We start from the raw sequence: 23,529 nt of genomic DNA on the forward strand, positions 1-23,529 counted from the left end.
TGATGTTTGACTATTACCAGAAGCATTTTCAGAGACTGGGATTTAGGAGCACTCTTTAAATAACATTAGTAACATGTTCCATTTATTAGGCCAGACCTTATATTTATTAATTGCTTTACATGCATAATCTTATTTCTCATGCCATTCCTGCCAGGTAGTACCTGTCAGTATTATCTGCTCCCTTTTAGAAGATAGGACATTGGGCGGCGCATGTGGCTCAGTCGGTAAGGCGCCAGCCCCATATACTGAGGGTGGCAGGTTCTAAACCCGGCCCCGGCTGAACTGCAACCAAAAAATAGCCGGGCGTTGTGGCGGGCGCCTGTAGTCCCAGCTACTTGGGAGGCTGAGGCAAGAGAATCGCTTAAGCCCAGGAGTTGGAGGTTGCTGTGAGCTGTGTGATGCCACGGCACTCTACCGAGGGCCATAAAGTGAGACTCTGTCTCTACTAAAAAAAAAAAAAAGAAGCTAGGACATTGAGGCTCTGCTTTTATTAATTCTTTCACCCAGCAATTGTTTGTTGTGTGTCTACTAGGTGTAGGCCCTGTGCTCAGCAGTTGGGGTTATAACGATAAAAGTGAGAATACAGGGATTTGACTTGTCAGGGGATTTGAGAAGGCTTTGAAAAGAAGGGATAACAGGGTGCCGGCCCCGTATTAGGGAGGTGGCGGGTTCAAACCCAGCCCTGCCAAAAACTGCAAAAAAAAAAGAGGTGTAGTCTGAAGTTCAAGGAGAAGTTCCTTCCAGGGGCTGAGTGTTTGAACTCTTCTGCCCATCACTGAGGGCTGATTTAGAATTTTCATCCACAAATGAAACCCCCCGGCGCTGCAGGTGGTTTCTGCAGGGCCGTTTAGATGGTGACTGAATCTCCACGGAAGGGGAACTCACTACTGCCAGAGGCCTGTGATAAAGGAGGGAAAATCTGGCCCTTAGGAAAGCCATGTGGTCCTGACATATTTCAGAACCCAGGGCTGAGGGAAATGGTGCAGAGGATCCACGTTCTGTCTTCCACTTTCCCAAAAAGCTAAGGGCTCTCTTCTAGTCCAGAAGCACTGCTCCCTGTTCTTGGGAGGAACAGCCTGCCTCGGTGGCTCCAGCAATGGTAGTGTGGCAGCAATCCCAGAGAAATCATTTCTTACAGACAGCTCAACGGAATCACGTGGGAACACAGAGGAAACCTAGCTGTTCCTTAGCGGGAGGTACTAAGGAAGGTGAAGAGATATTTGAACAAGATCATGAATGATGAATAGGAGTTTGGGGAGTGGGCTGGATGAAGTCAGGGGCATTCCAGCTTGAAGACCCCAAGGGTACAGGTTCTGGTGTCTGATTGACTGGGGTTGGAATCCCCATAACTTCTGGGTGATTTCATCAGTATATGATAGGGACAATACTGGAGTTACCTTACAGAGGTGGATATGAGCTTTAGATTACCCAGCATTCACATGTAAATAACTCAGAACGGTGGCCCACACAGATTAAGGATGAAATACCGGTTGGTAAGTTACAGCCACTCGCAAGTGCAGGTAAGTGTTGTAAAACCTACTGCGTTGCAGGTGAGGGAAGGGGTCAGCCCAGACAGAGGTATGAATGACAGGATGAGGACTTAAAATTAAGCAAAAATGACATAGAGGAACCACAGGACTGGCAGGGCGGGTGGGAGGAAGGCAAAGCGAACGAGTCTTCAGTGATGAAGCGAAACAGAGGCAGGCAGAGCACCAGTGTTCTTGCTCTTTGTCGTCCAGCAGGCCAGGTAAGGCTTAGGTCCTTGGGCGGCAGCCGCGAAGAGTCCTTCCCTGAGAGGGTAGCAGAAGGCAGACACCCGGCAGGACCAGTGACCGGTGGCCGCGCGCCACCTGGTGGCCATGGGAGGTAGACAGCCGGGAGAAGGGGAGAAGCTACTAAGTATCGGATTTTGCTTCTGGAAATCTTCGGGAAACTGACGCAGAGGACCGGGCATTTGGAATCTTCCAATTGGATTCCGTCCCTGTTCGAATCAACTCCATTTGAAGCTGCGGAGGGGCAAGGCGAACAAGGCTGGGTAAAGAGTCATTTTTAGATGGAGAGCTTAAAAACACCTGAAGTTAAGAGCCTGGGGTTTTCTTTAATGGAATCCATGGCCTGGAGCTTGGTTTGCCCATCTGTTTTATGGGGAAGGGGAAAAATAAAAGAGGAGGAAGAGAAACTTTAGCCTTTCCCGCCCACCCGGAGGTAAAAGGCTTTAAAGACTACCAAGTCTTTAAAGAAAGCAGAGTTTTATAGATTCCATTTGCATACGAACGCAGTCACCTCGAGTTAAACTTAAGTCCTTCAATCTCCGGTCCAATTTGTCCCGCAGCCGCGGAGGAAGGCCCTAGCAAATACCTCCAAACTCCGCCTCTCCTGGACCCTGCCCACAGGGCTGGGCTTCATTGCACGTGCTCACCCGGCTCCTCTGCGATCCGCCTCCTTGGGAAGACTCATTATTGGAGTAGGGTATACGTGGAGTCCGTAGGAAGCCTTGACTAAGAATAAATCATAAGAAAGAGAAAGTCCTGAAGCAACAGTTTATTACATATTTATCATAAGTCTTTATGTGTTTTTTGATATGGAAAAGCCTTAACGTTCCCATCTCGGGCTTACTTATCCTTCCTTCCATCCCTTCAGTTGGTAGGGTCCCGCGTGCCCGGCCTCGCCGAGCGGACTCCAATTCCCAGCGTGCCCCGTAAGGCCGTGCGTGGCAGCGGCGCGTGACGTCAGGGGAGGGAGCTGGCCAGTGCTGAGGGGGCGCGGCGCGGAGGGGCGCGGAGCCCAGCGCCTCGGGGCCCAGAGAGCATCACGGCCGGGAGCCCGCCGGCCCCTGACAGCCCCCTCCCCCGGCGAACGACCAAGACGACGAGGGCGCGGGTCATGGCGGAGCAGCGAACCCAGCGCGGGCCCTAAGCACTACCGCATGGAGCGGGACGAACGGCCGCCTAGCGGAGGAGGAGGCGGCGGGGGCTCGGCGGGGTTCCTGGAGCCTCCCGCTGCGCTCCCTCCGCCGCCGCGCAACGGTGGGTGAGGGGCCTGCAGAGTTCGGGCCACCAAGGACCGGCCTCTTATCCTCCCACCAGGGATATCCCCTTCTTCACAGGCAACTCTCTCTCTGGGAAGCTGCGGCGGCCCTTCAGCGTGGACCTTCGCCCCGGTTCTCTTCAGCGCAAACCCTCTCTCCTCCCTCGCCTCACTCAGTGTGGGCCCTCCCCCTCCTTCCCCGTTCCCCTCAGCGCGGACCCTCCCCCTGCCCGGTTTCCTCGGCACCGAGTTTCATTTGCGCCCTCCCTCCCCCCGTACCCTCGGCTCAGGCCTCCCCTCCCCACCCCCGGCCCTCAGCGCCAATCCGCCTTCCTCCCGCTGGTGTTCTCTGCGCGGACCCCACTGCCCCCCGCCTCGTCTTCTTAGCGCGGAGCCGTCCTCAACGACCGGGTTCTCTCAGCGTAGGTCCCCCCCGCAGCCAGTCAATGAGGGCGTGCCCTCCCCCTGGAGTCTCCTCTGTGCAGAGCTTGGGGTCCCCCATGCGGGTCCCTCATCCCTTCGGGGACGCTCCCTGCCGACCCGACTCTACGCCATCCTTGTACCCCTCACCCTTCTAGGGCGTCTTCTCTGCATCCCCGCGCTGCTCCCCTTAGTGCTGCGCCCCTTAATACTTCCAGCCTCTGACCCCTGCTGGACCCCCGTTCGATGGCTATTCCCTCATCATTTCCTTTTTCGGACGTTTTAATGGCTGCTCCTTCCCCTGCGTCGCCCTGCCTCACTGCTCCTGTTGAGCCCGCTCTCTGTTAGGCGATGACTTTCTGGGGATTCGGGTCTCTAGCCCGACCTGGGACTCAAGAGCCTGCCTCTTCCAGCCGTTCCCGGTCTGCACCGGCCCAGCCTCGGTTCTCCTCTCTCCTTACCGCCTTCCGGATCCGGGACCGCGGGCGCCGAGAATTCCTCACCTGGCCCTTCCTACCGTGGTTCCCCTGCCCCCTCGTCCCTGCCAGGTCCTCAGGTCCCCCGGGCTTACCTGCCCTCCTCCCCCTCGCTCCCTCCCCTGCAGGGTGTTTTATTTGTATCTGTTTGATATTTTCCCCCTCGGTGTTTTCTGCGGAATGTTTTTATTGGTAACGTGTAAGGAGCTTTTGTGAGGTCGTAAAAGGTGAACTTTTGAACTTGGAAAGCGTCCTGGAGCAATTAGCGCAGGCGATAGCCCCGGGAGGCCTGCATTACAAAGGGTGCTCGTACCGGCCGGCAAACGCTCGGGCAGCAAACCCGATTTATTTATTTATTTGCCCTGCCTTCCACCTTTCACATCTCCTCATTTCCGAATAAAGGGCAGGCTCTCGGAGATCCGTGCCTCCTCCCCTCTCTGCGCCATAAACTCGCAATTCTCTGAAAGATCTAGGACCGAACAGTGTCTAACAAGTAACAGATTTCAGATTGAATGCAAACACCCAGGACAGTTAGGAGGCACTAAAAATTAATTGCTTCAGCTAGAAGTTTCTCAGTCAGGACAGTGACCTGGCAGGTGTGAGGAAAGTAACCTGAAAATAGGTTACTTAGGCGCTTAATTCTTAAACGAGTGAATAGCTAGGAAGAGAGGGAAGAGATCTTTGGATTTAATCTGCACCTTGGTCCGTTTATTAACTCGTCAAACATTCTGTTAATTCAGTAGATCTGTTTTTTTTTTTTTTACTAGTTAAAGGAAAAATCTAGAGGAGAGCTTGGTTAACTTCACTTGATGTTGCTGATCAAATAATGATGTGTTGGTGTATGGTGTGTGGTGTTTAGGTGGCTAGCCATCCCGTGGGGTGTCGTTGGAGACTAATTTCTGAATGTGAATATGTTTGAGATCAATAAAATTCCGTGTGACAAAGGAGGAAGCTGGAATCCAGTTAGGGTAGAAAGAAACAGTATCATAGGAACAAAGGATTTTTTAAAATGCTTTTGACTTTTAAAGCTAGTTTGTGTGTGGGGATTTGGTTTGGTGTTAATTTGTGAGTGTTGTAAATCCTGATCTAAAATCTGCCTTGCTGATTATTTTTTTTACCCAGGCCACAGATCTTATAGCCCATTAAAGCCTTCCTATGTGTGAATACTTCCTGTACCTACCTGAGCATATACTGTAGAAGACAGATTTTACTGCAGCTATTATTTTCAGTTCTACTTGAGAGTAATATTATTGTAAGGGAAGCCTGAGAACTGCATTTGTTATTAATTATTCATTAGTACATTTGAGAGAACTCAATTTTAACTCCAGATTTCCCATTCATAATCTCATTTCCTCAGTTGGGCAGAACCATTTAAAAGAATATTATTGAGGGCAGCACCTGTGGCTCAGTGAGAGGGTGGTGGGTTCGGCCCAGGCCCGCCCCAGTCAAACTGCAACAAAAAATGGCCGGGGGTTGTGGCGGGCTCCTGTGGTCCCCGTTGCTGGATAGGCTGGGGCAAGAGAATCGCCTGGGCCCAGGAGCTGGAGGTTGCTGTGAGCTGTGATGGCGCAGCATTCTACCAAGGGCAATTGAGTGAGACTGTGTCTCTACAAAAAAAAAAAAAAAAAGAAAAAGAATATTATTGAGCAATGCATTTAGGCTAAGATGGCTTTAATATTTTACATCAGTCCAAGTTAGTGCTACAGAGTTTTTTTAACAAATATTTTCTTTTGCTGAAAATAATGAACTTTTGGCAGTTTAATGGGTGTAAAAGAAAATACATGAATCACTGACCTTGTGGGATATTTTGTTTTCTATGTAAAAGTAGCATTGTAGATACCTCTTTACAATTATGTTCATTAGCACTTATGAACTTAACATGCTCACAAAAGAATTGCCAAAAACAATTATTTTTAACTTTGCCTTTGGAATAGTAAGCACATTTTTCTTTTTTTCTTCCTAATTACTATTTTTTCAAAAGAAAAACTCTTTAAGTGCTAAGCAGAAAAAATGAATCCGCTTGACTTCTTATCCTTCTTATCCTATTTCCATTTTGTATGAAATATTTGCAAGAGATAGCTATCTAGATAGGCAGTCTTTTGGTCTGTGTCATGAAGAAATAAACTAGAGGTGGAATTTTAAAAATGTTTTCTTGTTAGAAATACCATTGGTGCTGAATTTACAGTCCTTTCAATGGTTTTTATTATTCTATCGGAATAGAGTTGCCAGCCTTTTGATGCACCAGCACACTTCCAGGAATTTCTGGTGCTGACTGTTATTTTCAGTTGTTGCTGTAGTTTTTCATAACAAACATGAACTCATTTAGTTGTAATTGAGGACTGCTCCTTTCTGGGATTTCAAAGAAAGATGAATGATTGGAGGAAACGTATGCTGAATATTGCATATGTTCATTTTATTTTAAGAGAACGAGGGAGCAGTAGACTTTTAAATACTTAAAGCAAAAGGTTATAAACCATTGTAAGTAATTAAAAGCATGTTTAATCACACTTTAGAGAAAATGGGGAGAAGTAAATACCATGACACCTTTTGTCCTGCTGTAACTACACTATTGAAATATTTATCCCTGAAAATAATTAAGCAAATGTTTCCCATGACAATTTAACTTTTTTTCTTCCTTTTTTTTTTTTTTTGGTTTTTTGGCCGGGGCTGGGTTTGAACCCACCACCTCCGGCATATGGGACCGGTGCCCTACTCCTTGGGCCACAGGCGCCGCCCAACAATTTAACTTTTTAGTTTTACGATTTCAAAAATTAATTCTGAGTCACCTTAGAATTTTCTACTTCCATTAAAAATGAATGTGTGGTGTGGTTCTGTTGTTCCTTAGTACATAGAGTATACAGGGTTTTTTTTTTTTTTTTAGTAGGCTCTCTGACCTCCAAAGAATACTGAAAGATGACGGTGAACAAATTCACTGGTGGTTTTGTGAAGCTGAGGTAGGATATGATTCCATTTCCAATCTCTGATGTACAATCCACCATTCTTTGAGCATTTCTGATTCATATAATCAAAATATGATCATGACGTGCTTCCTAATACGTAATTCATTCTGAAATCTATAGCAGAAAAGGTGTGGTTGTATGTACACATTAGCACATGACAGGGAGTTAGATGAGGAGCTAATGAAAAGAATAACTGAGGCCGGGCACAGTGGCTCACGCCCGTAATACTAGCTAGCCCTCTGGGAGGCTGAGGTGAGTGGATTGTCAGAGCTCACAAGGTGAAGACCAGCATGAGCTACAGTGAGATCCGGTCTATAAAAATCACTGGATGTTTGGCAGGCGCCTGTAGTCCCAGGTACTAAGGAGGCTGAGGCAAGAGGATCTCAGATGGCTTGAGCCCAAGAGTTTGAGGTTGCTGTGAGCTATGATGCCATGGCACTCTACCGAGGGTAACAGTGAGACTGTCTCAAAAACAAACAACAACAACAAAAACCTGCTGGTGAATTTGTGTAAATCATGCATATCTATATATTAATAATTTCTTGGTTTCTTATCCTCTCCTTTTCCTTGGAGTTGTGGAGCAAAGGTAGAAAATACTTCAGATTAAAAACCAAATTTTAGGGCGGCGCCTGTGGCTCAGTGGAGTAGGGCTCTGGCCCCATATGCTGGAGGTGGTGGGTTCAAACCCAGCCCCAGCCAAAAACTGCAAAAAAAAAAAAAAAAAAAGAAATAAAAACCAAATTTTAGAATCGTGTAGGATGGTAGGTAGAAATGTCAACTACTAACTTTAATATTGGTAAAGGAAGTTTCTTATATCACTTCAAGTGCTTGTTGTGAAAGTTAGCTTTATTTTTTTATTTTTATTTTTTTGTAGAGACAGAGTCTCTCTGTACCGCCCTCCGGTAGAGTGCTGTGGCGTCACACGGCTCACAGCAACCTCTAACTCTTGGGCTTACGCGATTCTCTTGCCTCAGCCTCCCAAGCAGCTGGGACTACAGGCGCGCGCCACAACGCCCGGCTATTTTTTTGTTGCAGTTTGGCCGGGGCTGGGTTTGAACCCGTCACCCTCGGCATATGGGGCCGGCGCCCTACTCACTGAGCCACAGGTGCCGCCCGAAAGTTAGCTTTAAATTGCTAATGATGCGTCCAGGTTTGGGGGGCCTGGAGCCAACTGTGTTAATTTCATTCTATAGTATGATACCATTACTTTGTTTTTATAACTGAATATTTATTTATTTGTTTGCGTTGAAGAAAATTGGCCTATTAATGAATTGTGTTCAGAAGGCAACTTCTGGCTTCAGAATTTCGTAAAGCCAGGGTACGTTCTTCCCCATTAGAAGACTTCATTGTCAGCAAATTCATGTAGATTTAGAGCCTTGTTCTAATTTTCACTTATATTTACTTCTGGTTTGTAGCCAAATTACATGACACTTCTTTGTTCAGTGCTTTTTCCATACATGTAATCAAGTTGAAAATTAAATTTGTTTGGGAAAATGCCTTTTAGAGTAAGTTTTACATTATTGGTTAAAACTAATTTTTTAAGTAGGACAATTAAAATGCCTTAAAATCCAGTGTAAACTTGATTCTAGTCATTGTATAGTGTAAAGGGTTCATAGTCAGAAAGATCAAAGTTCTGAATCAACAGATAAACTTGCATTTCAGCAAAGAAAAAAAAGTGTCCTTCAAACAGAGTAACTATCTAATATGCCCATAGAAGTAGTGATCTGTAATACCCAGCTCTTTGTAATACTTGGAAAGTATTTCCAAAACCAATAAATTGTGAAGTAAAATGTGTACATACTTCTGTAGTCTTAAAAAGTCAGCTTTTAAAAAAGTTTTTCCTGACTCAGGTAATCTCTTAAGAGTTTATGGATGCTTTTGATTGATAACCAGTGTTGAGAAATACTAGAATTATTAAAAGTCAAAAGAAGGGGGTTTGGTATTGAGCTTTTAAGAGCTAGGGTTTGGGTTTTGCCTGAGCTTAATCTTAAATTTAGAAAAAACATGTCTGAATGTAACTTTGATATGTAGAATTTCTAGAATCAAGCCCAGCCTTCTGCACATTATTATTTTTTTTTAACATGGTTTATCTTTAAGGAAAAGATAAGGGTGTTAGAACGTAGGTAATGGAAAATTAGAAAATAACTGTGAGATGTCTAACCTGATTTTCAGTGTGGTTTAGAGATAACTACAGGAGAAAATGGGAGAACTTTATTTGAAAGAATAAAACATTTTCTGTATTTTATTTTTCTTTATTATCTGCTGTTAAACAGTGGCCTTTGTAGAACAGCTTCTTAAGAAAACTGATTTTTTTCATGGGTTACGGTTATTTAAGTAAGACTTTACTAGCGTAACCTGGTAATTCTAATTAACAGTGATTTAGTTTGGGAGCAGACCAGGATTTCCTCAGCTGGCTGCTGGGGAGCTGAATTGCTTTTTTCTCCACCCCCAGCTGCACTGAATCTTTTGATCCCCAAGCTACAGTGGATGTCATTTGAGAAAGCAAACTGAAAGAAAATAAGTTGTGAAAATAGCCTACTTTGAAGTAGTGCTTTTGCATTTTGCAATTTTGTTCTTAAAAAAATTTTAGGAATAATTGAACTGTAAAATTCTTATCTTGACGGAACCAAACTGGTCAAACTTTTATGTCTAAGTAGAAAATTCCTGTGTCTTCTATATTATATACACATTTTTTTTTTTGCTTTAGAAATATTGGGTGCTCTTATAATATGGATAATCACTGTTTCAAAAGAGAAATGATTCAATTATAATTAATAGGAGGCAGTTAAGTGTTTTGAATTTCTTTAAGAGCGTTTTTTTTTTGGGGGGGGGGCCGAGAAAGCTGTTGTGTAACGGAAAAACTTCCATTAAAGGTAGTTTGTGTTAAATAATAAGCTCAAATACAGAATCTCAAATTCTTCTATCTTCTACTAAACAAACTCTACAATTTAAGAATTAACTTTAAAAAGAATCTTCAAATGATGAAGTCTTTAGATACTAATCACAAACTCTAGTTTTTGCCCTTCAGTATGTTTACACCAGAGAAGCTATTCGAGCACAAACCACAGATGGCAGTAGTAGTATATTTTTCTGTTTCTGGATTGATTCTTGCCTTTAAGTTGGTGTCAGTTTTGTGGGCTGTGTTAAGTCAGCTAGCAGGTGTAATGTTTCTAAAACCAGTACCCTAGCCAGCAACATGCAGTGTATTCAGGGAAACAAGTGCGAGCATTTGATTTGAAGATAGACTGTGGGTGGTTTGAACCGGAATAGTTACTTTGCTCTCCTTGGCTAAGTGAGAACTGATAAAAAGAATTTGGTAATAGTGATTGAGGAACTGTTAGAGTAATAAGCTATAGTACCTTAGAGCTGTAATGGTGTTATTAGCAATGAATGCATCTAAGCTAGATATTCCCTTGAACCACTGTTGTGTTGGAAACAATTTATAATTCATTAAAAATAATCATTTTGAGAGAGAAATGTACAGCTAAATTCCTTATGTAAGTAGATAAATAAGTCTTCTCAGCTTTTATTTATTTATTTTTTTGTTATTTATTTATTTATTTGGCCAGGGCTGGGTTTGAACCTGACACCTCCAGCATATGGGACTGGCACCCTACCCCTTTGAGCCACAGGCACCACCCACAGCTTTTAATTTTTTTTTTTGTGTGTGTCCAGGGCCAGGTTTGAACCCGCCACCTCTGGTATATGGGGCTGGCGCCCTACTCCTTTGAGCCACTGGCACCACCCAACACAGCTTTTAATTTTTATCAGATGTACCTGTAAAAGCATTTCAGAGGTCTATGACTGGATTCTACTTGCTCTTCCAGTCCGTCATTGTAGTGCCAGAATTTCTATATATTTTTTCTCTAAAATAGTGATTGAAAAAAGAGATAATTGATTAATTAAATTTCTTACATTTTACCTGTGTTGTTTCCTTTAGGTATAATTCTGGAGGACTCAAAACATTTCATTAAGGAATCTATGCTAAAAGGAAGGATAGATTGATTCAGTGAAGGGAACTAGTTTAACCATATCTAGTTTTATTTTAAAAACTAATTTTATTTAATTAAAATGCTTATTTCAATCTGGAAACTGTATCAAAAATTGGGTCTTAAATATTTTTATTTCTGTGTTCTGCTGGATCAAATGTAATGCCCTTTTATTACACTTAACTTCGGTTTATGTAACTTTGTTTTTCTGACACAAAAGAAAAAAGTTAGAGAATAGGATACTTCTGTGTAGCCTTATATACTTCTATCCTGCTTCCTCATCTTTTGCCTTTTTTTTTTTTTTTTTTTGAGATAGTCTCACTTTGTCACCCTGACATCACAGCAATCTCAAGCTCTTGGACTCAAGTGATTCTCTTGCCTCAGCCTCCCTGGTAGCTGGGACTATAGGCGTCTGCCACAACAGGGGCTATTTTAGGGTGTGTGTGTGTGGGGGGGGGGTCTCACTCTTGCTCAGACTGGTCTCGAACTCCTGAACTCAAGCAATCCTTGGCCTCCCAGAGTGCTAGGATTATATGTGTGAGCCACCTTGCCCAGCCTTCATCTCTTGCCTTTTTAAATAGTGAAGGTAGTACTCAGTTGGATTGTATTTTTTATTACTTATCATTTGTTGATCGTTACTGGATTGTTTGTTTTAGATGTGATCTCTTTGCACTTATTGAGCCCTTAAATTTATTTAATGTTGTACCTAAACCAGTGGTTTTCAAAGTGTAGTCTACAAACACCTGGGTCAGAACTATTTTCATTATAGTAATAAAATGATATTTGTCTTTTTCACTGTGTTCACAATTGCACTAATTTTGCAAGATTAATAGTGAGTAAACACCATTGGTACCTTTCTAGAAATCCAGGTACAAAACTGTACTAGTAGTCAATTGTATTCTTTTTTTTTTTTGAGACAGAGTCTCACTATGTTGCCCTCAGTAGAGTGCTGTGGCATCACAGCTCACAGCAATGTCCAACTCTTGAGCTTAAGCGATTCTCTTGCCTCAGCCTACCAAGTAGCTGGGACTACAAATGCTTGCCACAACACCTGGCTATTTTTTTTTTTTTTTTTTTTTTTAGTTGTAGTTGTCATTGTTGTTTGGCAGGTCCTGGGCTGGGTTCGAACCCACCAGCTCTGGTGTATGTGGCTGGTGCCTTAGCCGCTGAGCTACAGGCACCGAGCCCTCAATTGTATTCTTTTTTTTTTTTTTTTTTTGTAGAGACAGAGTCTCACTGTACCGCCCTCGGGTAGAGTGCCATGGCGTCACACGGCTCACAGCAACCTCCAGCTCTTGGGCTTACGCAATTCTCCTGCCTCAGCCTCCCGAGCAGCTGGGACTACAGGCACCAGCCACAACGCCCGGCTATTTTGTTGTTGCAGTTTGGCCGGGGCTGGGCCTGAACCCGCCACCCTCGGCATATGGGGCCGGTGCCCTACTCACTGAGCCACAGGCGCCGCCCTCAATTGTATTCTTGACTTCCATGTACCTGTGTTTTTTTTTTTTGTTTGTTTGTTTTTTTCAGTTTTTGGCCGGGGCTGGGTTTGAACCCACCACCTCGGGCATACAGGGCCGGCGCCCTACCCCTTTGAGTCACAGGCGCCGCCCCTGTACTTGTGTTTTTTAAAAAAGCCCTTTTCACATAAGATGTTCTTGATAAAGCAGTAAAAATGATTAGTTTTATTAAATCTTGACCATCACCATCGCGTACCTGTGTTTTTGATATTCTTTGTGAAGATGTAATAGGTATACACAAAGCATTTCTAGTGCATACTGAAATATGTTGTTTTTAAGAAAAGTACTGTGTAATTATGTTGTGAGCTGAACTAGCCACTGTTTTTCATGGAACACCATTTTTACTTGAAATAACAAACTATGCTGGCTTGGCGCCTGTAGCTCAAGTGGCTAAGGCGCCAGCCACATACACCAGAGCTGGCAGGTTCGAATCCAGCCCATGCCTGCCAAACAACGACAACTACAACTGAAAAATAGCTGGATGTTGTGGCGGGTGTCTGTAGTCCCAGCTACTTGGGAGGCTGAGGCAAGAAAATTGCTTAAGCCCAGGAGTTGGAGGTTGCTATGAGCTGTGACGCCAGGGCACCTACCCAGGGTGACAGCTTGAGGCTCTGTCTCAAGAACAAACACAAACAACAACAACAAAAAACAATTAAACTATGCTTTATTCAGCATTGGGTATCTGGCAGACCATTTTTCTTGAAAATGAACGGTGAGCCTGTCACACAAGGGAAAACTGACAGGATTTGTTGCCAATGAATAAAATTTGAGCTTTCAAGCAACAATTGTAATTGGAAAATTTGTACCTTCCTCTATAGCCTGATAGTTTCCTAATATTACTCTTTCTGATGAGATGGGTGATAATATTAAATACGATTTTTTGGTATTGTATAATGTGTTAACATCTTGAAGATCTGCATATCTTAGTGATGCAGGATTTCCCAAATGATCCTTGTGTGATATTATAGTATCATGCATGGGTAAAAGATCTTTTCAAAATGCCAGATCAGCCAGTGGATTTTAAAGTAATAGTACACATAGTTTGTTGATAAGGTTTTAGATTCCACACTGAACTGCTAAGAAACCATCACTGAGTTTTGGTGTTGTAGCAAAGAAAAATATCTACAATTATTTTCAAAAGCAAATATATTTTCCTTTTCCAATTAAAAATCTATAGGAGTGGGAGGCTGAGGCTGGTGGATTGCCTGAGCTCACAGATTCAATACTAGCTTGAGGCAGGGTTAGACCTCATCTTTAAAAATAGCCGGGTGTTGTGGCAGGTGCCTTGTAGTCCCAGCTACTTGGGAGGCTGAGGCAAGAGAATCGCCTGAGCCCAAGAGTCTGAGGTTGCTGTGAGCTATAACACCATGACACTGTACTCAGGGTGACAAAGTGAGACTCTGTATAAAAAAAAAAAAAATCTGTGTAAGGCCAGATTTTCTGCGTATACTTTAAGCAAAAGAATCCTCCAAACACACTGAATAGAGAAGCGGACAGGAGATTGAGCTGTTAGGATTAAGAAGATGTTAGCAAAATTGTAAAACAGTACCATTCACCTAATTTGTACATTTTATTGGAATGTGTAGTTATTTTTCATAAAAAGGGTGTTATTTTATTTAAATTAACATATAATGAAGGCTGGGCATGGTGTCCCACGCCTATAATTCCAGTGCTTTGGGAGACCAAGGCAGGAGGACTGCTTGAGACCAAGAATCTGAGACCAGCCTGGGTAACATAGTGAGACTCTGTCTATATAAAACATACAAAAAAAATTTGGCAAGGTGTGGTGGTACATGCATGTAGTTCCAGGTACTGAGGGGGCTGAGGTGGGAGGATTGCTTAAGCCCAGGATTTTGAGGTTGTAGTGAGGTATGATCAGACCATTGCGTTGTAGTCTGTCTATAAGAGGGAAAGTCTGTTTCTTTCTCTTTTTTTTGTGGTTTTTGGCTGGGGCTGGGCTTGAACCCGCCATATCGGACCAGCGCCCAACCCCTTTGAGCCACAGGTGCTGCCCTGAAAGTCTGTTTCTTTAAAAAAAAAAAAAAAAAAAAACTTATCTTTTTAAAACTCCCATCAAGAAGAGTTTCCTTGTTCACTTTTCTTAAACATGTTTGACTTTCTCTGAGTTGTCTTAGATTTGTGATTTTGCCAGTCATTTGTAGATTGGTTTGCTTTTAACCTGGTTTGCTTTTGAACTGAGGTAGTAATAAAATGCGTGTAGTAGAAGCATCTCCTCTTTCTAAGAATGACCTTTCCTAGTGTGAGTGAGTAGCATTTTAATGTAAGTTATTACTGTTAGAGATTTACTCCTTAAGGTAGTTGCTAGATTGAACTCATTCTGTAGTGGACTTAACTGAAGAAGTGTCACATAACAATAGAGAGTTGCTCATCAGAACTGAAAGTGAATCTTTGGTAGGTGATGAAAGATCAGTGAAATATTTGGACTTCCTTCCTAAGAGCACTGTAATTATTTTGCTGTGCTTGGAGTTTCCTGCAGTGTACTTTAAAATTTTTGTATTCTGTGGGGATTGCAGAAGTTATAAAAACGTACAAGCCTCACTTCATTTTAATGCTTGCATTTTATTTCAAGATTCAGATGAAATTTTCAAATGCATTATTCAATTGAGTTAAATTGCTTTAATTGCTAAGCCTGACAGTTGAAACAGATTTAGGTTTTTTACTCTTCTGTGCTGCTGTACTCTTGAAATCTACCCTGTCAGGAGACTTTGTCTCCAGTCTTGGAGTCTCTCCCCTAAGATGTTTTTTTGCCTGATAATAAACCATGGGGGGGTGGGGGGGACGGACACCCACTGGCATCTATTTAGAGGGCTTTGTTTTTTTTTTGAAAGTGACAGTAATAGTCCCATTCCATCCAGGGAGGAAGGATTTTGGTTAGATGGTTAGATGGTGTGAGAGGAAAGGAGCAGGGACTCTGGAGTTTGGCAGAACAAAGATCACAGCTATGTGACTTTGTCACTTGACTTCTTTGAACTTTAGTATTCTTGTTTAATAATGACAGTTAACATTTATATATGCTTATTATATAATATTCTAAGTACCTTACATATATTAATTTGTCCTGTAATCCTATGAGGTAGGTAGATGTTCTATTATCATGCCCATTTTACAGATATGAAAACTGAGATTCACAGAGTTAAGTCTCCAGATTTCATAGTAACAACATTAATAAATTTAATGCTCCACCTCTGTTACTCTAAAATTTCTGGTTTCCTGTAGGGTTATTAGGATTAGAGATCAGGTCTGTAAAGTATCAAGTATAGTATCTGCCTCAAAGCAAATATCTGAGAATCCAAGCCATTTTAGATGTCGGGTCCAGAATTCAACTCATTGATTAGAGAGCTGGAAAGATCTCGTCTTAGAGTTGGGGGTGATTTTTTTTTTTTCTCTCATGGTGGTTCTAATAAGAGATTAACTAGAAAATAGTTTAGCCAAGTCAAGGACAATCCTTGATAAGCCTAAGTGGTGCCAAGGAATGAAGGGGTTTTGAGCTGCCCAAGGCAATGATACCATGTCTTATATTTGTATCCTAACGACTGAGGATTGATGTTTCATGAATTTTTTTTTAAGTCTTGCTCTCTGTCCCCTGTAGAGTGCTATAATTTCATCATAGCTCACTGCAATCTCAAACTCCTGAGCTCAAGTGATCCTCCTGCCTCAGAATTCTATGTAGTACAGGCTTATGTAACCATGCTTGGGTAATTTTTTAATTTTTATTTTTTTGTAGAGATGGTGTCTTGCTTTTGTTCAGGCTAGTCTGGAACCCCTGGCCTCAAACAATCCTCCCACCTCACCTCCCAAAGTGCTAAGATTAGAGGCAGGAGCCATCTATGCTGGCTGATGTTTTATGAATGTTGAATGGAAGAAGAGCCAGATCAGAAATTTGAGTCTTGGGCGGCGCCTGTGGCTCAGTGAGTAGGGCGCCAGCCCCATATGCCGAGGGTGGCGGGTTCAAACCCAGCCCCGGCCAGACTGCAACCAAAAAATAGCCGGGCGTTGTGGCGGGCGCCTGTAGTCCCAGCTGCTCGGGAGGCTGAGGCAAGAGAATCGCGTAAGCCCAAGAGTTAAGAGGTTGCTGTGAGCTGTGTGACGCCATGGCACTCTACCTGAGGGCGGTACAGTGAGACTCTGTCTCTACAAAAAAAAAAAAAAAAGAAATTTGAGTCTTTTGTTCATATCAGAGTCCTTTGTTGCTAGTCAAGAAAATCTGTAAAATATACGTGAAGAGAATATGTTTTTTAGCTACTTGAAAAAGTTGGGGATGGTATCTAAGTCACACAGTGTGTTAAAGATAAATCCAAGGTATGATGGGCCCTCCTGGAATTAGAATGTAGTTTCTTTTGGAAATGGGATTCTTTTTATTTAAAGTGACTAGATATACCAGATTAAGATGAGATGGCTAGTAAACTAGTGGCTGTTTGCTTGACTGCATTTAGGAATGCAGCTTAGGAAAAGGTGGCCTTTGTCCCTTGTACCTTTTTGTATTTCTGCCATACAAAGCTGGCTATGTGTAAGAGGGAGGAACCAATCCAAGAAGGTTAATATATCCCTTTGAAAATAAAAATGTAGGAGTTAGTTGTCCAAAGGCTGTAAAATGTGGAAAGTGTTTTCCTAGCAAAGACAGTGAGAAAGATGTAAAAGAAGGTAGGCAGTGTGGGTTAGTAGATTTTAGTAGCAACTTAGTTTGAGCAGGAAAAAGACATCAGAGGGGAGACCAAACACGTTGTTTGAGGAGGCGTGAAGTCCAAGAAGTAGATTTTGCCTAGGTTCTGATTCTAGTTCTGTTTCAAAGGCACGTCTCCATGGGCCCACCTGTAAAATGAAGGAGCTAAATTATATAATCCCTGAAGGAACTTTCTAGCTTTATGATGGAATGAATAGAGCAAAACAGGAAGTTGCAATTTAGGAAAGCCCTGCCTAAAGGAAACAGCGTGGTACTAACAGCCCAGATTCTCTGGGGATGATTTTGATTTTAGATACCGTTCAGTCATCCTTCCGATACATTTACCCTAACCAAACTGTTGCCCTGTTTTGCTTTTACAACTCCTGACTGCTTTAAAGTTTTCAGGATCACATAATTTACACATAAACTCCATTTTCGGAGTCCAATTTATAGAAATATTTATAATTAGGGGGCGGCGCCTGTGGCTCAGTGAGTAGGGCGCCAACCCCATGTGCTGAGGGTGGCGGGTTTGAACCCAGCCCCGGCCAAACTGCAACAAAAAAATAGTCGGGCGTTGTGGCTGGCGCCTGTAGTCCCAGCTGCTCGGGAGGCTGAGGCAAGAGAATCGCGGAAGCCCTAGAGTTAGAGGTTGCTGTGAGCTGTGTGACGCCACGGCACTCTACCCGAGGGCGGTAAAGTGAGACTCTGTCTCTACAAAAAAAGAAAAAAAAAAAAAAAAAGAAATATTTATAATTAAAGTTCTGGTGACACGATAATTTATAATGGAAATTAGAAATGTTATAGAGCATTTCATTTCATTTGTTTTTTTGCTTTTCTTTCCGTTTATAATCCCTCCATGCCACACTTTTTCTTTTGTGAGTAGTTTCATTCACTGAGTCAGACTGATAGTTAATTTTAGAATTTTTTTCTCATTCCTTGTAAAGAGATTTTTTTTTATCTGCAAAACTTAATTCAGCATTGTAAAAAAAGAGATCTATATTCTTAAGATTAAATGCCCTGTATTTGAAAAGGTAGATTCATTAAGGAAAATTGCAAAACAGAAGGGAAAACTCCTTAAATGCTGCTAGTCTGTAAAAAGGGAACTCAGCAGGAAAGGGGCAGCAATGCATGGGGGAGGGGTGAAGTGGGCAGTATAGCAGGAGAGCTAAGGGTGAAATATTCATCAATCATTTTCCTGGCACCAGGAAACCAATCAACCTTTTAGAGGGGGGAGAACTTAATCAATCACCTAATGTGGGAAAATACAATTGCTTTCACACACACACAATAAATAAATATATATATATATTTCTTTGCTTGTTGACAGATATCTGAAAGTTAATGGGCTGGCTGGGATTCAGAACTGACTGATTCCAAGGAGTTACTGAAAGTAGTGCTTTCAGTACTACTGTGATGAAGTTCATTGAACATTTGAAAATAAAATTTCCTGTCTGCTGTGAGCCTTTTCAAAATATTTTTTTAAAAGTTTGCTTTTCATACAGTGTGCTCATTAATAAAAAAAATTATTGCACATTTGTGGGCTATTTGAAGTGTGTAAAATACTGCAGAGTTGTTCTCTAAAGCTAGTTTCAGGATCATAGATGCGTTGGATTCAAGGCTGGAGAATAGCAGTGTTTCAGATGCCTTGTCTGGAAAGCAATGTTACAGCATTGTCTAAGGGGTCCTATCCTGGGAAGCACTGTTGGAAGTGCTTGCATATAAATAAAGCTGGAGGGATTTAGCCCCATCTTGTATTTAGGTTTTGAATGGTTGTGATTTCTGAGTGTCTGTGCTTGAATTGCCTGTGGTTTTTATGTTCTTAGGTGTTTTTTTTAGTTGCTTATGAATCCAATGTTTTTAAAATGAAAAATAGTTTTTTAAAATTGAAAATACTTCATCACTGTAGAGAATATGGAAAATGAAAAAATGAACTGGAATCCTACTTTAAACAACTTTCATTAACATTGTTAACTTCAAAACCTAGTTTTTTGCTTGTTTTTGTGATCATACAGGATATACTATTATGTTTACCACTTTTTGTTTAATTTTAAGCATTTTTCCTCCTGTTGTAAACTTTACTCATCCAACATGAATTTATTTAAAACTTTTGATAGCTGTATGACCATTCATTATTTTTTGTTGCTGGCCAGTTTTTTTTTTTTTTCCACAGTTAAAACAGTGCTTCCCACATCATCTCGTGCTTTCTTTTATCTTGGCTTTTTTTTTTTTTTTTTAATTATTTGTCCTAATACCATCAAAACAAATTGAGGTTTTTCCATCTTTGAGGAAAACGTGATCACATTTATTGCTCAGTCTCTTACAATGACTGTTATGAAACTTAAAATCATCATTAATTTTCAAATGAAAAACATTTTACTTTAATTTCCATACTAATCATAATTTTATGACTAATTTTCTTTTTTTTTATTAAATCATAGCTGTGTACATTGATATGATCATGGGGCATCATTCACTAGCTTCACAGACCGTTTACCAAGTTTCACATATACCCTTGTAAGATGCACCTATCTTGGCTTATTTTGGGGGAAAATTTTTACAAGTATGTTTCTATCTCAACATATGCTCACTAACATCCAGTTTAATTTATACCGAGATAACCTTGTTTACTAACACCTAGGGTTGCCAGCAGTACTTTTTTATTCTCTTTTTATGATGCTTGGTACTCTAGATAGAATTGAGACACTGAGGTGGGCTATTTGCTTTGTTCTTATTTTTTTTGAGAGATAGTCATTCCCAATACCTCTTATTTCTGGAATTAAGATATGTTGCCTCCAATACATGTTGCCTCTCACTCCAGCATCTCCAGCCTGATCAGAGTGGTGCTTTCAGAGACTGCCATCTTTTTTCTTATAGATGATGGGTGAATGGATAGCAAAGATACTCTGGAACCTTCTCTGGTTGTCTCTAAAAATCTAAGGAAGATGGGTTGATGTTTGTGTGTCTTCTAATGTATTATCTTTTTCGAAGACTTTACATGTCTTAAGACTTCAGTTGAGTGTGGTTAGAAATTAGGTATGTGGAGAGAGAATTTAAACTTGCATTCCTTTAGAAATCTGCATAAACTGCATTAGGTCCCAAGGGGCTAGTTTCTCTCCTGCACCAGATCTTAGCCAAAAGGTGGGTGCTAGTTTCTTTCTATCCTGATCCTATATGGGTTTGATGGCTAAAGGATCTACATCAATTTTAGACTAATTTGAAAGGCATTCACAGTTTTTTTTTGAGACAGAGTCTCACTTTATGGCCCTCAGTAGGGTGCCATGGCATCACACAGCTCACAGCAACCTCCAACTCTTGGGCCTAAGTGATTCTTCTGCCTCAGCCTCCCGAGTAGCTGGGACTACAGGTGCCCGCCACAACGCCCGGCCTTTTTTTTTTTTTTTTTTTGGTTGCAGTTCAGCTGGGGCCCGGCTTGAACCCGCCACCCTCGGTATATGGGGCCGGTGCCCAACCAACTGAGCCACAGGCGCTACCCGGCATTCACAGTTTTTAATAGGGCTTGATTCAGAATAGAAATGGAAACATTTTGGGAGTCCAGCTATCTATAATTTTTTTTTTTCTTTTGAGACAGAGTCTGTCTTGTTGCCCTCAGTAGAGTGTTTTAGCATCACAGCTCACAGCAACCTCAAACTCTTGGGCTTAAGTGATTCTCTTGCCTCAGCCTCCCAAGTAGCTGGGACTATAGGTACCCGCCACAAGGCCTGGCTATTTTTAGAGATGAGGTCTTTCTCTGGCTTAGGCTGGTCTCCTCCCTGAGCCTCCCAGAGTGCTAGGATTACAGGCATGAGCCACCGCTCCCACCCAGTATAATTTTTTAATTAAAGCATAAGTCATATTTGGCTGAAGTTAGAAAATAGCCAGGTGTTGTGGCAGGTGCCTATAGTCTCAGCTGCTCTGTAGGCTGAGGCAAGAGAATCTCTTTCGCCCAAGAAGAGTTTGAGGTTGCTGTGAGCTATGATTCCATCGCACTCTACCAAAGGTGACAAAGTGAGACTGTCTCAAAATAAATAAATAAATAAAAAAGGAAAGTAAGCTCAAATGTTCCAAGATCATTTGCTCTGTTGCTTTGTGCTTACCTCTGGTGGTCAGAGAACTTGTAATTTACCATGACACAGTTTTTATAATGCTCTTTAATAAGAAAGTGAATAACCCAGCTGCTCAACTATACTGCGTACAAACTTTCTCAAATCCTGGTTAGTAATTAAAAGCCTTGAGATGACCTTGACTCTTAACTGAACTACAAAAGCTGTCTTGAGTTAAATTTATAGCTTTTGTCAATTTCAAAAGGTTAGGTGGAATCTTATTCTGTTTGCCAAACATTAAGCATAGCCTTGGATGTACATTGACGATCAGAAATAATTAATAAGAGGAACTATTAAAGTGCAAAAAGAAGCCCAGAATGGGCTACAAAAATAATTAAATCTGTTATCTGTTTGTTGAACGTTTAACATATGTACTTGAAAAGTTTAAGGTAGGATGACGTTTTTTTCCCCAGTGTGTCTTTTTGTGCTATTCAGATTTCTGAAAAAATCTGTCTTTTCCTCATCTTAACGTCGAAGACATTTTTTAACCCCGTGGGGAATCAGAACAAATATTTAACACTTTCTTAAAAGTAGCGTTTAATTGGTTTTTTAGAATAGTTTATGACAGTGGGAACTTTATTAGCCAAAGTTTTTAATTATAATTATGCAGAGTGAAAATGAAAATGTTAATATTTTAAAATGTTTTATGTATGGGCCACATTATAAGATCTATGAACTGGCTCGGTGCCTGTAGCACAGTGGTTACAGTGCCAGCCACGTATACCGAACCTAGCCTGGGTCAGCTAAACAACAGTGACAACCGCAACAAAAAATAGCCGGGTGTTGTGGCGGGTGCCTGTAGTCCCCTACTTGGGAGGCTGAGGCAAGAGAATTGCTTAAGCCCAAGAATTTGTTCAACATAGTGAGACTCTGTCTCAAAAAAAAAAAAAAAAAATCCGTGAGCTAAGAAGTTTTCTGCTTATTGAAAAGGACACAATATATTCTCAATTATTTAGAGAGTCTTGAACTATTATCTTATTGGTAGAAGGAGCCTTGAAATTGTTTCTATAAGAAAAGTCTAGCCGAGTGTTGTGGCGGGCGCCTGTAGTCCCAGCTACTCGGGAGGCTGAGGCAAGAGAATCACTTAAGCCCAGGAGTTGGAGGTTGCTGTGAGCTGTGTGAGGCCACGGCACTTTACCGAGGGCCATAAAGTGAGACTCTGTCTCTACAAAAAAAAAAAAAAAAAAAAAAAAAAAAACAAGAGAAGTCAGTGTCAGTAGGTGAGAAATTGCTCTAAGAAAAGCTCTGTGTCAATAGGTGAGGTAAGACAAGTCCCCTGGCATCATAAATGTGATAAATCCCTGGACCAGCAGTAAAGCAGATAGGTTGAGTAGGCACTAATGTCTTACATAGATCTTGCAGATTTTAGGATTACTTTAATTTTTACATTTATTTAATGAGACTAGCCCAGTCACACTTGTAAAGTAATTAATCATGAAATTGTATGCTACTGTGTGTGTAAATGAAACCAGTCTGAGAGTCCCTAAAGATGCAAATTCTCAAGCAATTTGAGCTGTGAAAAATTTAATCTGAAACCTTATGAACAATAAGGTCCAGCCTAAATAAAACAGATAATAAAATGTATCTCTAAAATTAATTTAATCCAGCAGTAATGCCATTCAGCCTCTGAATAGTAGATACAGATCTTTGCAGAAAGGGGTAGTTATTCCAATTTTAGTATATGTGTTGACAAGATAGAAGAAAGTTTAAATAGTTACTGTATTAAGGTAGACAAACTTGAGCAGTGGGAATGATTATTTTGGCAAATTATGATGTAATGATAACCAGGTGTATTAGAACATAAGCTTTAGAGTTAGACTTGGGTTTAAATCCTGTCTCTCTATTTTTGTGATTTTTTGTGGGGAGGGGGCTCAGAGTAAGGCTTGGTAAAAAAATGTAGAATCTCCACACATACTATTGGAAAATGAAATGAGATAGTGTGTGAAGAACCTAAGAGTGTAGCTGTGTTACTTTAGAAAAGTTCTGAGTTAATTCCTTACCTGTGAGGTTAATACCACCAACTTCATATATAATAAGCAAACTACTTTGCCAGAATATAAGTTATTGAAAACCAGTTTGCCAAAGGTCCAATTTATTGACTGTCCAATTCAATAAAATTTAAAAATAAAATCAGTTTACGGAATTTAATTTGTAGAATTTATAGAATGTGGCTCAGCGTCCATAGCACCAGTGGTTGTGGTGCCGGCCACGTATACCAAAGCTGGCAGGTTCAAACCCAGTGCAGGCCAGCTAAACAACAATGACAACTGCAACAAAAAAATAGCTGGGCGTTGTGGTGGGTGCCTGTAGTCCCAGCTGCTTGGGAGGCTGAGGCAAGAGAATCGCTTAAGCCCAAGAG

The 23,529-nt window shown here is 41.6% G+C and overlaps 1 protein-coding gene and 1 long non-coding RNA gene across 8 annotated transcripts in view; one reads left to right on the plus strand and one right to left on the minus strand.

The window, feature by feature from the left end:
• Nucleotides 1–721: 721 nt before the first annotated feature.
• On the minus strand, nucleotides 722–4,083 carry LOC128565952 (uncharacterized). Of its 3 annotated transcripts, none has more exons than XR_008374357.1 (3): nucleotides 4,019–4,083; nucleotides 2,284–2,498; nucleotides 722–2,006 (listed from the first exon to the last, which is right to left on the minus strand). It is a non-coding gene; the product is annotated as an uncharacterized LOC128565952 (long non-coding RNA). The 3 variants fall into 3 exon arrangements; XR_008374358.1 differs by having other exon boundaries at nucleotides 722–2,135; XR_008374359.1 differs by lacking the exon at nucleotides 4,019–4,083 and adding an exon at nucleotides 3,909–3,949 and having other exon boundaries at nucleotides 722–2,135.
• NR6A1 (nuclear receptor subfamily 6 group A member 1) overlaps nucleotides 2,494–23,529 on the plus strand; it is a 275,618-nt gene continuing 254,582 nt past the window's right edge. For all 5 annotated transcript variants that reach the window (XM_053562713.1, XM_053562725.1, XM_053562734.1 and 2 more), the window contains exon 1: nucleotides 2,494–3,026. In XM_053562713.1, the coding sequence (XP_053418688.1) occupies nucleotides 2,927–3,026 (100 nt within the window). In that variant the 5' untranslated portion in view covers nucleotides 2,494–2,926. The remainder of the gene's footprint in view (nucleotides 3,027–23,529) is intronic.

The sequence above is a fragment of the Nycticebus coucang genome, chromosome 2, assembly GCF_027406575.1.
Source record: "Nycticebus coucang isolate mNycCou1 chromosome 2, mNycCou1.pri, whole genome shotgun sequence".
Taxonomy (NCBI): domain Eukaryota; kingdom Metazoa; phylum Chordata; class Mammalia; order Primates; family Lorisidae; genus Nycticebus; species Nycticebus coucang.